Below are 18,901 nucleotides of genomic sequence, written 5' to 3'. Positions count from 1 at the left end.
TTTACGAGGTCCAGTGTAACGCGTACACCATTTTTTTTACTTTTTTACAGGCTATATTTTTGCTAAGAACGTTTTTTTCGACAAAATACTTACTTCTTGAGTTATTTGCGAAAAACTGTCTAAAAATATAGTTATTTTGTTGAAGAATGAACATATTCACTCGCAAATAACTCGAAAAGTGTTGACTTAGCGAAAAAGCTCTATAGGACAAAAGTTACTTAAAATTAGTCAGTTTATCCATTTCCGGACTTATTTTAGACTTATATTTTTTCACCTCCAAGAGGGGGTGAAAGTCACCCCCAGGGCAAAAGCACACATCGGCACAATATCACTTTTTTTCTTTGACATGTAAGCTATGTGTGTGCCAAATTTCATGTCAATCCAAGCGGTTCTTTAAAATTTAGAGCAAAAACCGTGAAAGAATGGACTACATCTGGTTATTTAAGGAAAGATCCAAGATAAACATGTTCCTTGTAGAAGAAGAACATCATGGTTGAAAAATCTACGGCAATGGTATGGAAAATCGACTACATAATTATTCAGAGCTGCTGTCAATAAAGTCACGATAGCGAATAAGGTAGCCAACATGATATCTAATGGTCGATAACGTTCATGGAACTAGAAGAAGAAGAAGAAGGTTATAGTCATATTTTTCTCCTTTTTGGGTATATTGTGTTACAAATCGCCGGTCCGGAAAAGAATGACGTAACTGCAAATTTTGTCATTTTCTGTTTATTGCGTAATTAACTTCTAAAATACTGTGTACAGATGATACAAAAGCGTCAGAACTGTAACTATGCGCTGACCCACTACAGGGTAGTTGCGTCGTTATTGAAATACGCACCATTTTAGACCTTTTTTCAGATGAAATTTGTTTGAAATCTGACGTCTCGTTCAAAAGTTATCTTGTTATTAGTCACACTTGTATAGTCACCATTTTGAATGTTCGCCATTTTTGTAAAAGGAACAAAAACTGAGATGGCCTTGTATCTAAATTTAAACCTTTATATGTGTAGTATATGTGGTCCAAATTATATGCTTCTACCATTAAATGCACAATAATTCTTATAATATACGCACGAATCTGCCACACATAGGTACATGTAAAGATACGTCTTGCATTTATTAAATGGTAATAAACATAACTAAAAAGTTAAAAATATTTCCTAAAAAATATTTTTACGGTCTTTTCAATGGCGGTATTAACTTTTTAAAAAATTAATACATACAGGGTGAAAAAATTGAAAAAAAAAACAACATATTTTTACATAAAAACCAGGAAAAATACAACTTCTGGTAAACCGATTCTTCCGGTTTAAGACCTCGATCTAACACATCAAAAAGAGAACCTATACACCAAAGGACATCGCACACACCTTATGGAAAATATAATGTCACTCAAATTCAATAAAATTTATACCAATAGATTCGTTTTAAATTAACGATCAAATCTTATCATTGCGCCAACTCTCTATTTTCAAAAATAAGAGCAGAAATTGATATAAATAAATCTGAAATCAAATGGGTAGGTACATAAGTTAGAGAGAGAAAAAATATTTTAAAATACCCAGATTTTCGGTACTCCATAAATCAGCGGATTAGTTTCACTAATCCGCTTAGGCCCAGCGGGATTTAAGCTGTTATGAATAGCACTCAGAGCAATAATGATTGTAAACTAACATTTTATGGACTCCAAAAATGTGATTTCGATAAACTTTAATTGCAATTTGCGCCGTAATTAATCATAATTAAGAGTTGGCACAATGATAAGAATTGATCGTTATATTAAAACGAAACTAATCGTATAAATTTTATTGAATTTGAGTGACATTATATTTTCCATAAGATGTGTGCGATGTCCTTTGGTTGAAATCTGACCTATCGTTCAAAAGTTATCGTGCTATTAGTCACATATATGTCTAGTCACCATTTTGAATCCCCGCCATTTTTGTAAAAGGCAAAATTTGAGATGGCCTCATATCTAAATTTGAGCCTTTATATGTATAGTATAAGTGTTCCAAATTATATACTTCTATCAATAAATGCAAAATTCTTGCACATATCGGCTGCACTAATTAAGATAATGAAATTCGGACCAATAGGGATGACAAAAAAAGCCATCGCTGTAAGAACAAACGGCATACTAAATATATTATAGAAATAGTTTTTCTGTACAGAAAAATTTTAAGATCAAGAATGACGTAACTGTAGATAGGGCTGAAAATGGGGGGATTAAATCAAGATAATGAAATTCGAACCAATAGGGATGAAACTAAAAGCCATCGTTGTAAGAATAAAGGCCATACCGATACTCCGGACGGTTAATATTTATTTAATCACTATTTTAAATTTTTAAAAATGTTAGATGAAGAATGACGTAACTCTAAAAACGGTTGAAAATGGGGCATTAAATTATGATAATAAAATTCGTACCAATACGGATAAAAATAAAAGCAATTATGTAAGAATAAACGCAATACCGATGCTCCTAGTTGATTATTCCTCATTTAATCCATATTTTAAATATTTAAAAATAGTTTTTTTGCTCTCCTAAGCAGTTGCTTTATTCTTATTCTGGACCGGCGAAATATTGTCTTCAATACGTTTTTTCTCAAAGAACAACAAATCTTTATATTATAATTCTCAGAATATCAAAACAATATGTGCTCATTTACTTGCACCAATTTCCTAATTGATAACTCAAAACTCAATTAAAAATAGTTTTATTGACCCCTTGAAACAAACAAGAAGCAGATACGGAAACTAAAACGACCTAGAACATATTTGCCAAAAGTTATTTTAATACCTGCTAAAAAAAGGACAAAAAGGGAATTGCCGTAATAGACCAGGGCGGATCTGTTTTGAGGTGGATGTGAGAAGTGGCATTCGGATTTTTGCAGATAAAGTTTGGTGACAACTTCAGTAATTATTATTGACTTTTAATTCTTCTCAAATATGCCCGGAACATTAATAAAAAAATTCAAATATTTCAAAATCGATTTTTTTCAAATTTCATTGCTTATATCTTTAAAACGAATTCATTTTGGAAAAAAGTCGTAGGGAAATAGAATAAAAATAGTTGAGTTTTGTATGATATACGACTGGTTTAAAATGTCTTAAGACATCTACCGCAAAATAGCAATAAATACAAAATAATGGCGCAAAATAAGCCTGTTTTTATTCAATGTTTTTGAACCACTTTAGTGTACTTAGAACCTTAGTAATTCGCTTAGAAAATTCTTACATAATCTGTTCACCAAACTTCATTAAAATCGACATAATAGATTTTGCATAATAATTTTGCAATCTAAACTTTTTTAAAAATTTTCAAATTTTTTTAAAACTTTGTGAACAAAAAGTAGACTACTTAGAAGAAGTTTGCTAATATTTTTACATATCAAGAGGCGCTCTACCTATCTAGTACACTTTACAGAATTAAAATCGGAATATTTAAGCGGCCTTAGCACTGTTTTAAAATTATAAACAATTTGTTGGCTCATAAACAAATATAGTGAGGACGTTTGAGTTGAAATAAATTCATTTTCTCGAGAATGGGCGACTCTGGAGATAAATCTCGAAACAGGTCGATTTTTATATTTAATAGTTACTTATGATAAGTGCTAAAAGTACACGTTTAAGGCACGCATGTAAAAGTTTGCAGAATGAGCGAAGCGAATTCTGCAATTCACATGAGTGCCTTAAAAATGTACTTTTTAATACGTATATCATACAATATTCTTTCTACAAACGTCTTATATATCAACAATTATAATTTATTCATTCTGAATTACAGGACAATATCTACAAAAACTTTTATTTGAACTTGACTGACATTCCATTTTTATATTTTTCTTGAAATTACATCAAAACTACCTATACTGTCAATACGTAAATCATAACAACTGTAGAAAAACATCTTACTTTCATTGTTGTATATTCTAACAAATTTTAATAGTTTTTTTTCTACGAGTGTGCAAAAATATCTACTTTCGCGCACCCATTTTAGTTTAGAAAGTTTCACTTTTCCGCACGCGTGTTACTTTTCCGCACGCGTGTTACTTTTCCGCACGCGGTTTTTACTTTTTCGTACGCGTGTTAATTTAGATATGTTAATGTAGCCTTAAAGTAATTATAATACATGCAATAAACTAATATTTAGATATTATTTACTAATTTATTTCAAATATATCTTATTGTGTTGCTGTTTTAATGAAATTAACGCCACAATTCGATGAAATAAAATTATTTTGACATAATATTCGAAAGTCAAATCGGTAGACAATAACAGTCGTTTTGAATCATCGTCATGGAAACAAAGATCGTCGTCATGCTAACTAATTATATTAAAAGTTTGGTTTTGACAACCTTGTCAAAGAATTAATTCGTGTATGTATTTTCATATTAATTAAATTAATTGATTAAAATTTGGTAATTTTTTAAAGACTCTTAGAAAAAATATTGTTCCTAACTCTTGCAGAAAGTCCCTTTTCCGCACTCGACTGCTTGCCGAACTCCCGCTTCGCGTCGTTCGGCAAACTGCAGTCGCGTGCGGAAAAGAATGACTTTCTGCACTTGTTAGGAAAATAACTATTTTCTACAAACGTGTTAAAAATGCAATAATACAGTTTAAATTAAATTTTAAAAAACCTTTTAAACCACCTTTTTAAATTGAGCAAGTTGCACTATTAATAAATTAAATATAAATATTTTGACGGTTCACAATTTGACAATTCACTTTTAACTGCAGTGCCTTAACAATTTTGAAGCACTAGTGCTTTAAAGTAGCATTTTTAACGGTCCTATGGAGTGCTAAAAATTGCATTTTAAACACGGTTGTAGAAAAATTATAATTTTTTGGAATATTATATCATACTAGTAACGTTATCCATCTGGGTGTGATGACGTAATCGATGATTTTTTTAAATGAGAATAGGAGTCGTGTGCTAGCGTATTCGAAAGGTTACTCAATTCTCTATTCATTAATATAGACATTAACATAATTATTTATACAGAGTGCCCAATTTTTTTTAATTAATTGAGACAAAAAGAAGAAAGAATATAATTAATTTTATTCGGAATACATTTTACTGTTGTCCTAAAACAGAAAAAATACATACAAAAACAACTAAATAATGCATTTATTCCAACTCAAACGTCTTCACTGTATTTGATTATAAGCCAAAAAATTGTTTATAATTTTAAAACAGTGCTGAGACCAATTAAATAATCCAATTTTAGTTCTGCAAAGTGTGTTAGATAGGTAGAGCGCCTCTTTATATATTTAAAAAAATTAGCAAACTTCTAAATTGTCTACTTTTTGTTCAGAAAGTTTTTAAAAAAATTTTAACTTTTTTAAAAAAATTAAGATTGCAAAATTATTATGCAAAATCTATAAAGTCGATTTTAATAAAATTTGGTGGACGATTTAAGTATGTTATAAGAATTTTCTAAGCGAACTACGATGGTTCTAACCAAAGTGGTAGATAAACATTGAATAAAAACAGGCTTATTTTGCCCCCTTATTTTGTATTTATTGCTATTTTGCAGAAAGGTTAATAATTTAAGACATTTTTAACCGGACGACTATGATACAAAATTCAATTATCTTTATATTATTTCCCCACGACATAATCGTATTAAAGTTATAAGCAAGGAAAGTAGAAAAAAATCGATGTTTTTGGAAATTTCTATATAATTTAATTTTTTTATTACTGTTCCGGGCATATTTGAGAAGGAGCATAAATCAATTATTAATATTGAAGCTGTCATCTAACTTTATCTGCAAAAATCCGAATGCCACCTCGCACATCCAAAAATGGACGTTTTTTCACAGATCCGCCCTGGTCTATAAGTGCTGCAAAAACTATATAAATCAATTTCTTTAACAAAATTCTGAAAATAATTTCCTAATGTCGATAAAATTTAGAGTTCGCTCAGACTTTTAGAGTTCGCGCATCCTACACCTTAATCATTAGTCTTTCCTACTGTACTACAAAAATCGATTAAATGCAAGCTCATTTTTGTTCGCTATTTGTTGTTAGTGAATCTAACGTCACGCGTCACCCCGTATTTTCTCTAGTCTATTAGCTTCAGACGATAGCAAATTGAGTTTGGAAAGACGCTAAATTGGCTAATAAATAAAAGCTAATAGATGTATCCATCCTCAGTAAACTATAGCGAAGGTATTCAAACAACAAAGGTCGTGAAAATGGTTTGGTTGTTTGCTAGTTTAGGAGTTTGTTTTAAAACTAAGATAAGGAGAAAATAGTGTTTTGGTATATGGTTTCAAGTAAACATTATGTATATCAGTAAGAAAGAATAAAAATGCAGATATTTTTCTTGTTTCAAAGTCAAGAAATGTTTGATAGTTTTGATAATAAAACCTTTTGATAGTTTGAAATCTGGAGCATTTCTTTATTTATATATTTGTCTTATTATTCTCCTTCCTTTTTATAAGCAATTCTGCTTGTTCATTAACGGATTGATATCTCTAGGGAAGGTTGTCACTATGTCTCTCCATCTTTTGCGCAGTCGGCCGATACTTATTACTTCTTCTACCGATTGGTGATTTATCTCTTGCTATTCTGACCACACGTGTCTCCCCCATTCTGCTTATATGGTTCCATTCTCTTATTCCATTCTATTTTTCTATTTAGTGTCTATCGTAAAGATATCCTGCCTGTCTATTTTATGTTTTTACTCGATTTCTCACTTCTATGTCCAGGTCACCGTAGCTTAACAATGTAATTCGAGAGTATTTTACTTCTATTAGTTGTTCAATACTGATACCATCAATTTCTCTTTTACATCTGGTTGGTTCTTCACTTATCCAGATTTAGCCATAAGGCTCACGCTCCCTCTAAGGGGAAAATTGACTCATCCCAGATACCTACGGTATCAAAAGGATTGAGCTCTGGTGGGACTCTTTCCGTGTTATCGAGCCCTAGGTGACTTGGTATGCAGGTGTATGTCCCAAAAATTTTCGTACACATCTGGCCGTTGCGAGTAGTACAGCTTTCTGCATGGTCTTGTAAAGATGTTCATTTAGACCCAGCTTTTTTATGTTTTCGAGGAGGTTATTCGGAACGACTCCAGTGCCAGACATAATAATAATTATCGTCTGGGTACTTTGCATTCTCCATTGTCTTCGTATTTTAATTTCCAGATCTCTGTACTTGGCGATCTTTTGAATAAATTTACTACGTAGATTATTGTTGTTAGGTATCGCCACATCAATTAGTGTTGTTTGTCTTGTTAATTTATTAACTAGTACAAGATCTGGTCAATTATGTGCCACTGTTTGGTCTGTGAGCACAGTGCGGTCCCAGTATAGCTTGTAGTTGCCATCCTCAAGCATACTCTCAGGGACGTATTGATAATATGGAAGATGGTCCGTTTGGAGAAGTCCCAGCTTGATAGCTATCTTAGATGAAGAATTTTTCCCACTGCGTCATGCCTTTCCTTGTATTCAGTTGCAGCAAATGCCAGGCAGCCCCCTGTAAGATGTTGGGATGGTTTCTTGGGTTTGACATCCATATCGGCATTTGTCGTTTTGGACCTGAGGGTCTTTGATGATATATTTCAGGCAATTTTTGGTTGGTATAACCTGATCCTGAATAGTCAGTAATGAACCCTCCGTTTCAGGGAACATCTTTCCTGATGTCAACCAATAGTTCGACGCTGTATTGTCGACATAGTCTTGGCTGACCTCATTGGGATGTCTCTCGTGCAGAGGTTTACACATCCAGGTGCGCATTTTTTCGCCTTTGGTGAGGTGGTTTATGCGTATTTTTGGTTCCCTCAGTTTGATCGGTGTTGTGTCATCTATCGCGCAAATAGCTCAATGTAGAAAACATGTCTCAGTTTGCATCTGAAAATAAATTCTTAAATTAGAAATTTGTTTATTTAATTGCTCACCTATATCCATAAGTCTTCTTCCTGCTAGATTCCGTGGTAATGTTGTTCTTTCTACTGTACATTTAGGATGTTGTTTTTGTGCGTTTGTGAGGTATGTTTTTACTTTTTGCTGAAGATTATCTATGTCCGTTTTTGTCCAATTAACAATGCCAAACGAATAGCTAAGCGCGGAACATGCGTAGGTGTTTAGTGTCTTAAACAAATTTCTACTGTTAAGGTGTGAACGAAGCAGCTATTTTACCCTTCGTATAAACTCCACAGTTATTTCAGTTTTCATTTGCTTATGGTCAATTTTCCGCGCTTGCTTTACTCGAAGATATTTATACATATCGTTTTCACCCATGGCCTCGATGCTCTTGCCATTTTGCATGTCGAATCATCCGGGCTATACTTTTCCTCTGACTATATTTAAAACACGGCACTTGTCTAGTCCGAAGTGCATACTAATGTCTTTGGAAAAGGATTCTACAGTTCTTAGCATCTCATCTAGTTGGTTGCGAGTGAAAGCCATTAATTTCAAATCATCCATATACAACAGATGATTAGGCTTCGCCACCACATCGTTGTTATTTTTTATGCTAAAACCTGCGTCAGTGGAGTGCAATAGCTGAGAAAGTGGGTTCATAGCTAAACAGAACCACAGTGGACTTAATGAATCTCCTTGGAACAGGCCCCGGCTGATTGCGATATTTTGAGTTTCGATGTTATTTTCACCAGGTATTTGAAGGTGAGTTCTAGTCTTCGACTCTGTCATTATATGCTGTAAAAAGGTCACTATATTATCATCGACTTTATATATTCTCAATATATCTATAAGCCATTCATGCGGCACTGAATCAAAGGCCTTCTTGTAATCAATGAAGGCAGTAAATATGTTCCTCTTTTTGAATATGCTTGATTAGAAATGACTGAGTCGATGATAAGTTGTTATTTGCAACCCATGGAACCCTTAGCGCATCCTTTCTGTTGAGGCTCTATGATATTGTTCAGAGCACAGTGTTGGTAGATACGCCGGGCTACACAGGATGTGACCAATTGATACAAAGTTGGAAGACATGTAATTGGGCGGCATTTGGCTGGATCTTGGGTGTTATTTTGATCCTTCGGTATTAAATAAATGGTTCCCTGAGTTAGAGATGATGGTGTTTCCTGCGGATTTAAAATAACGTTATTAATTAATCAACACTAATTAATAAATTATCCTTCACTTATTACTATTGTTTAAGTTTTCGAGATATAATTATCACATTGAATTCTTTTGTTTCGTGTTACACCTGTGAACTAATCTCTGCCGACTATATTCATCTTGGGCTATGAATATTATGTCCTCTGCATAACAGAATATTTCACCTCTGTGTTTCTTATTCTGTATCATCTTTCTTTGTTAACATTCTTGATGATTTTTTCCATGATTAAATTAAAGAGCAGAGGACTCAATGAGTCTCCCTCTGTCTTTTCCTGCTGCCTATATCTATCTATATAGATGTTTTCCAAGGTTTTTATGATATCTAGGGGGACTTCTGTATTATACAGAAGATGGATTACATATTTGAGTCTTACTCTGTCAAATGCTTTCTTGAAGTCAATCAGACATAGAATGCTGGTATATGACACTCTAGTGATTTCTCAGTAATTTGCTTTATGACGAATATTGCATCTGGACACGATATTCCAGTAAGAAAACCCTATTGCTCTTCTGCTAAACTTATCCTCTGATTCATTAGGTCTTATAAAATTTTAGTTGTAAGTTTTAGGGTAATATTTAACAAGTTGATACATCTATAGTTTTCTGGTACTTTTGATGTACTTTTTTGGAATAGAAGAAATAATTCGGTGGTTCTCCATTCTTCCAGTATTTCATTGTGTTTTATGATTTTGTTAATTAATGTCGTTTATTATTATGTCATTGCTGCTCCACAATATTTCAGTAATTCGTTTGGTATTCCATCCTTACCTGCGGCTTTTCTGTTCTTCTCCTTTCAAAATACTTTTGGAAGTTCCTGTACACTTATTATATTATAAATGTTTTTAATGAACGCTATTAATATTACCATTGTTTATACAGGGATATAACTATAAACAATCTATAAATCCCTATATAAACAATGATAATACTAAATTATAGAAGTCCAAAAATATGTTCTATAACATTTTAAAATATAAAGCTACTAAATCTGAAAAATATTTTACTCAGTTCATATATTTTGTGAAGAATTATGGATATTGGACAAATGCCAGCTACAGAGAGAAGCAGCACGAATAGCACCAGTAACTTTGTTTAAAAACTAAGGTTAGTGTTTAATAATGTATAAAATGTGAGCCATAAAACTACTTGACACATTAAAAATATGGAAGAGAATAATAATTATATTGATCTGATACTATATTGTTATCATTACTTATCAAGTATTTTGTTAAGGATTATGAATAGACAGAAATATTAAGAACTAAAAATTCATAAAATTCAACTTTGTTTACTGTGGTGTTCTATTAGGATATTATTCAATATTAATTGTTGAAGATCATGTGAACAAAAAATACCAATTATGTATTAGTATGAAACAATTGATCCAAAAAAGGCCTAACCCAGACATCCAAAGTAAAAGTTTTCCTCCAACACCAAATTGTTCTATATGGTCCACATATTGTTCAGTTAAAAGTTACACCATTTTAAGCGTCCGGTTTTAGTGGAAGATGGGGGGAGAAGTCGGTAAATTAGTAGTTTTTTTTACGTTTTTCGTCAATATTTCTAAAACTATGCTTTAGCGTAAACAGTATTCTATACAAAAATGTTCTACATAAAATTTAAAACAAAAAAGGTCCTATTCATAATTGTTATAAAATCAACGGTTCCAGAGTTAAGGAGGGTGAAAGTAGAGGTTTTCAATAATTTTTATATTCTTTGGGCAAGGAGTAAAGATCACTCAGGACGGAAAATTAGATACAGCCATTAAGGAAGAAAATGTACAGCAAAGGAAAGGAATATTCTTACTGAACAGCGTACTGTGTGATAAAAACATATCTAATTAAAGAAGAATATACAACACTATAATAAAAAGCATCATAACATAAATATGGATGCGAAGTTTGGCCCCTAAAATACAGAACAGAGAAGATGCTTAGAGCAACAGAAATGGACTTCTGGTGCCGTTCGGTAAGAATATCTAGACGCGATAGAATAACAAACGAGAGAGTCCGAGAAATCATGGGGGTGCTGGTACGGACACGTAAGGAGAATGCCGGAGAATAGAACACCAAGACAGTTTCTCAAATGGCAACCAAGAGGTAGGCGCAGATTAGGAAGGCCTAAAAGAAGTTGGAGAGAGGGAGTTGATATAGCAATCAGGGACAGAGAACTGAAGGACGATCTATGGAATGACAGAACCGATAATATATCTATTAGTTATGGATTAAATTATACATGATAAAGATCATTGGAAAGCCAATGTATAACGGTTATCGTGTGTGGATGGTGACTGATGGTTATAGCTTAGTTTAGTCTGGCTTGCACTTATTTTCAACTTAAAAGGAGGTATAAATTATCCATACTTCTAAACTATGCAAACTACAAATAAAGTATAAAATATACTGTACAATATCTTGTTAGAACTCACCACAATGGTAGCCGATTTGGAAAATTGATAGTTTGACAATCCAGAATATAATCTTTCCGATCGCATCTATTGTCGGGGTACTTATATTTGGGCGTAATTGTTGAAGGTTTTGATAACTGCTTTAACCTCCAGCTGCAGTTGTGAATTTTCTGTTTTTCTTCTTTTTTCTGGGTATTTGATACTAGTAAATTTGGGGACACGTCGATATTCATTTTGTAAATATTCGCCGAATTTGTAGGAAGTCTACTTGTATGTACATTTTTTATTTGGTTAGACATGGTCAAATATGCTTTGTAATACCTGAAAACTAAAATTTTTTAAAACTTAAAATTTTGACTTATCAAATTATCACGTGACATTGACAACTACTGCTTTATGATTGATTAATTTGTGAAGATGTATATATTCAACTTCAGACTAGAATAAAGGTCATTTACCACATATTGATCGATTTTTTAAATCTTTTCTCGTAAGCCGAATTCAAGACAAGAATGCCAATATGACTTTCCTATGTTTTTGAGATATCAACTGCCAAAGTTGGAAGAATAATTACAATTTACTAATATTTATTTGATAAATTGAAGTAGATTCATTGAATTTCAAAATTATATTTTCTGGATGGGAATCATATTTTAAAACTTTCTATATACTGGGCTTGGTCTTTGTCACTATGTCCGGCAAATTTTGTAATCCATTTTAAACGTACTTCTAAACTATCTAGGCACCTGAAATTTTCAGAATAGCTTAGAACTAGTTAACAATGCAATATTTAACTGCTGCTATATATATATATATATATATATATATATATATATATATATATATATATATATATATATATATATATATATATAACAAGGAGAGGTTAACGCGAGTTAACAGATATCGGCATGGCTCGCAACAATGAAAATACAAAATATGCATAAGATGGAATGCAACCACAGACACGTGTTTCTGACTTATTAGTCGTCATCAGTATGGTATAGCCAAACAGGAGCAACGAAACCAATTTGTGGCTGTAATGTTAGAAGACCCTCAGGATTCGAGAGCAACAACTAACACATCCACGGAGGAAGCTACAGCTACCTGAGTACAGCAATGCCAAACGTTTAAAACGTTTTTAAAATCAAACAAGGAGAGGTTAACGCGAGTTAATAGATATCGGCATGGCTCGCAACAATGAAAATACAAAATATGCATAAGATGGAATGCAGCCACAGACACGTGTTTCTGACTTATTAGTCGTCATCAGTATGGTATAGCCAAACAGGAGCAACGAAACCAATTTGTGGCTGTAATGTTAGAAGGCCCTCAGGATTCGAGAGCAACAACTAACACATCCACGGAGGAAGCTACAGCTACCTGAGTACAGCAATGCCAAACGTTTAAAACGTTTTTAAAATCAAACAAGGAGAGGTTAACGCGAGTTAATAGATATCGGCATGGCTCGCAACAATGAAAATACAAAATATGCATAAGATGGAATGCAACCACAGACACGTGTTTCTGACTTATTAGTCGTCATCAGTATGGTATAGCCAAACAGGAGCAACGAAACCAATTTGTGGCTGTAATGTTAGAAGACCCTCAGGATTCGAGAGCAACAACTAACTGTTCGGCTATACCATACTGATGACGACTAATAAGTCAGAAACACGTGTCTGTGGTTGCATTCCATCTTATGCATATTTTGTATTTTCATTGTTGCGAGCCATGCCGATATCTATTAACTCGCGTTAACCTCTCCTTGTTTGATTTTAAAAACGTTTTAAACGTTTGGCATTGCTGTACTCAGGTAGCTGTAGCTTCCTCCGTGGATGTGTTAGTTGTTGCTCTCGAATCCTGAGGGTCTTCTAACATTACAGCCACAAATTGGTTTCGTTGCTCCTGTTTGGCTATACCATACTGATGACGACTAATAAGTCAGAAACACGTGTCTGTGGTTGCATTCCATCTTATGCATATTTTGTATATATATATATATATATATCAAAAAACAAAAGATGTAGATCTTTGAAACACACTCAGTGATCAAAAGATCCACAGGTACTGGTTTAACGACCACTCGTACGAAATCAAACAAATGAAATAGAGAATGTGGAAAAATCCCCTTACGAATAAAATAGTGAAAAAAATAAAAGAAATAGTGGATGTGTGAGTTATTCGTAAGGGGATTTTTCCACATTCTCTATATATATATATATATATATATATATATATATATATATATATATATATATATATATATATATATATATATATATATATATATATTTACTCCCAGCGTATGAAGTGAGCCACATATCAAAAGAAACTGCGGTTGAAGTGAGGTCCTGTACAAAGTGAGGTCCAGTATACGGACCTCACTTAGTCAATCAATGTAAGACTTTTTCGTAGACATGTACTGATAGCAAACACTGTTTTTTTACAAAAAAAAGTGGGACCTCACTTTGTATGGTCCACATCAATTTTTAGTTCAGAGATTTTCCGCATAGAGGCGCTGACTTTGGCGTATATTTTCTAACCATGTATATTCTATGCCCTGTTGAATAACTTACGATACACATAGTGAGGACCATACAACTGGCAACATCTGTTCAACCAATCTTTAAAACAGTGGATCGTCAATCGTCGCATAAATTCAAACAGTACAAAAATGTTTAATACTTTAATCTTTTTGAGAGCGTAGGCGCAAAATTTCGGTCGAGTTCTTTTTAAACGCATTTATTTTTTTCGAATCCTGAGATAACTAATAGGTATTTTTAAAAAATTTAAACGCAAAATTGAAGACTACATTATTCCCGAGGGCAGAAAGTCCCTTATAATGAACACAAAGTTTCTTTTGTAATATATATTTAAAATTAAAAATCAGACTATTTTTTTTTCACTCCAGTGACTTATTAAAATAAATATTATAGAAATTCTCAAGGACTTTCGACCATGGATAATACAGTAATATTTCTTTCTGCGTTTAAATGTTTTAAAAATACTTAAGGTTTTCTCAGTATTCGAAAAAAATGAACGCATTTAAAAATAATTCGAGCGAAATTTTTGCGCATATGCTCTCAGAAAGGCTTAAAATACTATAAATTTTTGTAATCAGTATTTCAATAGTTATTTATGATATAAGTGTTAAAAGTACACTCATGTGAATTGCAGAACTCGCTGTCGCTCATTCTGCAAACTTTCACATGCGTGCCTTAAAAATGCACTTTTTAACACGCATATCATGCAATATTTTTTCTACAAACGTAATTACAGGACAATATCTACAAAAACTTTTACTTGAACTTGACTGACATTCCATTTTTATATTTTTTTGATATTACATCAAAATTGCCTATACGATCAATACGAATTGCAGTGCCATAAAAATTTTAAAGTACTAGTGCCTTAAAGCAGCGCCGGATAAAGGGGCGGGCGAGCCGGGCGACCGCCCGGGGCGCCAGAATTTGGGGGCGCCAAATTTTGAGAGACGCTGATATATAAATATAATATTTGCCCCTATCCGTGGCTCAGTGGTAAGAGCGCCTGACTTTGGATCGAAAAAATCCGAAAGGTTGTGGGTTCGAATCTCACCAGGGTCGGAAATTTTTCATTTATTATAAATTAATAAATGAATAGTTTCTGTCCTCGTGGGATCGGTTCTCACCGGAGGGACCGCAGACGTTCGGATACAATTAGCGTCCCTTTGCAAAGACAATGACGTCGACATTGCAAAGTAACAAGCCACTTACTCAACACACACACTACTTACACATGAAACTAGGTACCTAACTGTTCAAAATTACCGTACCTACCATGCTAATGGCCATTAGTTGCCGAGGCATTAGCTAAACAAAAAAATATAATATTTTTTACATTCACTATTTTTTTGGACTTTATAGATTATCTTTGGGCTAATATTACTCCTAAGACAATTAATATTAAATAATTGTAACAATAAGAAAACTATTTCTAGCTCACAAAAATTCTCTAATAAAAATAATGCAACCTAAAAATTGTTATGGCTTTTAAAGGTCATTTGTCAGGTAATACCTATCACTTTTATGGTATTACAATGTTATACATACATACTTAAAATACACGAAGATCAGATTTACGAAGTATCAACAAATTTATGAATAGTCAGTGATATTATTATACTGCTGCTTGTCATTATAGCCTCAATGGTTAAATAGTTTTGTCTTCCTGTTCTGTAAACTTTGCTTTATCAACATTGTCGTGTGTCCGTGGGTGTGTAATTTGAAATAAAAAAAAACAAATCAGGTATATCTATATGAATTAGAATTGACAAGTTCTTTTTCATAATATGAATATATAGAAATTTATTTCGAATACTTTGTACGCATTAAGATGTTTCACTTTTTGGATAAAAACGGCACGAACGACGTATGAAAAAAAGGAATAATAGATTTTTGTATATATCATAAATTGAACGAGTAATTCCAAAATGATTTGTTATTTTAAATATCTCAGTGGCATACTATGTTTTTGTTTAAAAAAATTCACACCATTTCAACAGTAGATATAAAATTATTAATTTTATGTCAAAAAATGCGCAATAATTACCTCTTAAAACACATCAAATTTCATTTGCATATCTGAACCGGTTTTAGAACAATAAAGAAATCGTCAGTTTGTAAGAAAAATGTCAACACCCCATATCTCGGAAACGAAGTATTTGCTGACATACGCTTATAGAGCAAACTGTCATTATTTTTTCATATAGAATTAACTGTTAAAGTTTGTCGCATTTATTTAGAAACATCCTGTTTTTTCTTGACCACCCTGGATTTCCATAGTTTTTCCTGTATTATTTCACTTGACCGTTATTTTCAGTTCTTTCTGTTTTTCCAGTCCTGCAGGTTTCTTTTCTAATATTGCTTCGTCCATTTTATCTCTAAAAGATTTTCGGGGTCTGTCTCTCTTCCTTCTTCCTATCGGGCTCCAATCTGTTATTCTGTTTATCAACGATTTTGGTCTGCTCTTCTGCCATATCCGTACCAGGTTAATCTCTTTTGTCCTATGTTGTCTATTATCCCTTGAATTCATTACCATTATTTTCTTAATCTCTATGTTATTTATTCTATCCCTTCTACAGCTTCTACTTAGGTATTCGATCTCTGTTGCTCTTATTTTGCATTTGGTTTTCGTATTTTTTATTCAATTTTCACACCCATTATTCAGAATACTTTTTGTCATGGTGTTATATTATATTCTTCTTTTTGTTTTTATACTGATGTTCTTATCCCACAGTACCGGGTTTAATTTTAGTATGCAGCATATTGTTTGTCCTAGTAACTCGATACCTAAAACCATAGCTTGGTTCTATAGGTATCGAGTCATAGAGATAATAAAAAGCTCATGAGATAATAAAAAAAAATAATGAATGATTTTATTTGAATTTGCATAGATGATTGTAAGGCCAAGGATATCACAACGGCTCTAAAAGGAAGAGAAAAAATAAAGATGTACAAGCTCGCGTTTGCAAAGAATATCCGCATGCTATTTTATGCTAAGTGGATGCCACTCCCTCAATTTAGTTACTGGGGATGCAGCTATATCTTGCGCACAATCAACATGTTTTTTGGTCTTGTAGAAGATTTATACACACTAAATGATATAAATGAGTCAGATTAAATAAATTATTAGACGAATTTTTTACTAAGCCAGAACATTTTTGTTTAATTTAGTAGTATTTTATATTTTGACAACGACACCCGATTTGGGCGTCGAAACGATAATAAAATTATTTTTTTCAATTTAATTGTGGCTTATTTTCCATCTAAATAGTTATTTATACACATTTTTTACTGGTTGTTGATAATGTGCATTTATCTTTTACCTCGCTTCTTCGTCGCTTGAACTTAAAATGTGCTCGCTATGCTATGCCCTATGTTGGATAAGTTATAAGTAATAACTATCCTACTATTTTTTAAATAAATATATTTTTACATAGTTCTTTATGGTAAAATTTTGATTTTTTCCTATTTTTTTATATTTGCAGTAAATTTGTATATTCTTATATGAAGGGGCGCCAAATTTTATTTTGCCAGGGGCGCTCAGAACCCTAAAACCGGCCCTGCCTTAAAGTAGCATTTTTAACGCACGTATGGAGTTCTAAAAATTGCATTTTTAACACGGTTGTAGAAAAAAGCCTTTAAATGAGGTGTCACATGATGTACTTACTTTCCTATTTAAAAAAATCAAAGTTGTGCCTGTCACCTGAAGAAGAGGGATCGCGTAAAGTTCGAAACATTGACGCTATAATATACTATGATTATTTTAAAAATCGACCTATCCGAGCGTTTTTCTTATGTGCTAAAAATAAATAAGTTAATAAGGGGGGTAAAACTTATTCCAGCGAACTGTATTTGTAACAACCAAGGTAGGGATGGCGGTTGTTGAACAAAAAACCGGTTTTCGGTTATACCGGTTTTTTACTTACGGTTTAACCTGACGGTTATAACTGGTCAAAAAAAGCGGTTGTTCCAAAAACCATTTTTCGGTTTTTTTAATCAGAAGCAAATACTCGATAGGTTATAATGTTAATATAATGTTATATGTTACATACATTTATATTGCAATTCAGTTTGCTCAATTTTCCTCCCGAAAAATTCCCCAACCAATTCAACCTATAAAAATTTTCCCATGTGCTTTCAAATTACCCTAAAAATGGGCGAAAGTACCCCAATCTGGCATCTCTGATTCGTCGCTCGTTGTAGACGGCGTCGGTGTATATTGCGTTGTCAATTGGGATATTCCCAAAACTCCCAAAAGTGATGATCCTACCGATCTACCGACATGTCCCTAGGATCTATCGAGTTTAAAAAAATATCCAAATGACATATTTTACTTAAGAGGAAACAGTAGCGATCAACAGGTAGCGAAAACGCGTTCCAAGATTGCGGCTGTAATTTTGAATATTTTTTCGAGATATGTGGCACACGTATTCGTAATATAATAAAGAATGGCGGTACAGAGCCCAATTTAAAAAATATATTAATATGTGGAAATTACTCTGTAATTAAATACAATATTAAAAAAACGAGCCTGTACCGCCACTAAGAAGAACAAAAAAATACATTTTCTTCAAATAAACTTTTTTATCCCATGCCTAGATTTTGTGGCATGTTGGAACTACTAAAATTTTTTATTTCATTAGTAGTTCCAAAATGACACAAAATCTAGGCATCTGATAAAAAAGTTTATTTGAAGAAAGTGTATTTTTTTGTTCTTTTAATGGCGGTACAGACTCGTTTTTTTAATATCGTATTTATTTACAGAGTAATTTCCACATATTAATATATTTTTCAAATTGGGCTCTGTACCGCCATTCTTTATTATATTACAAATACGTGTGCCAA

The 18,901-nt window shown here is 32.8% G+C and overlaps 1 protein-coding gene across 1 annotated transcript in view; it reads right to left on the bottom strand.

Annotated features, from left to right (window-relative positions):
• The window catches only part of LOC114339562 (uncharacterized), a 43,910-nt gene extending 32,022 nt beyond the window's left edge, over window positions 1-11,888 (bottom strand). Inside the window, exon 1 of the mRNA XM_028290213.2 lies at window positions 11,532-11,888. Within this exon, the coding sequence (XP_028146014.1) occupies window positions 11,532-11,809 (278 nt within the window). The 5' untranslated portion in view covers window positions 11,810-11,888. The remainder of the gene's footprint in view (window positions 1-11,531) is intronic.
• Window positions 11,889-18,901: the final 7,013 nt, after the last annotated feature.

This window comes from Diabrotica virgifera, chromosome 3 (assembly GCF_917563875.1).
Source record: "Diabrotica virgifera virgifera chromosome 3, PGI_DIABVI_V3a".
NCBI lineage: Eukaryota > Metazoa > Arthropoda > Insecta > Coleoptera > Chrysomelidae > Diabrotica > Diabrotica virgifera.
Note: the sequence above shows the minus strand (reverse complement) of the source record. Positions and strands in the feature narration are given on the sequence as shown.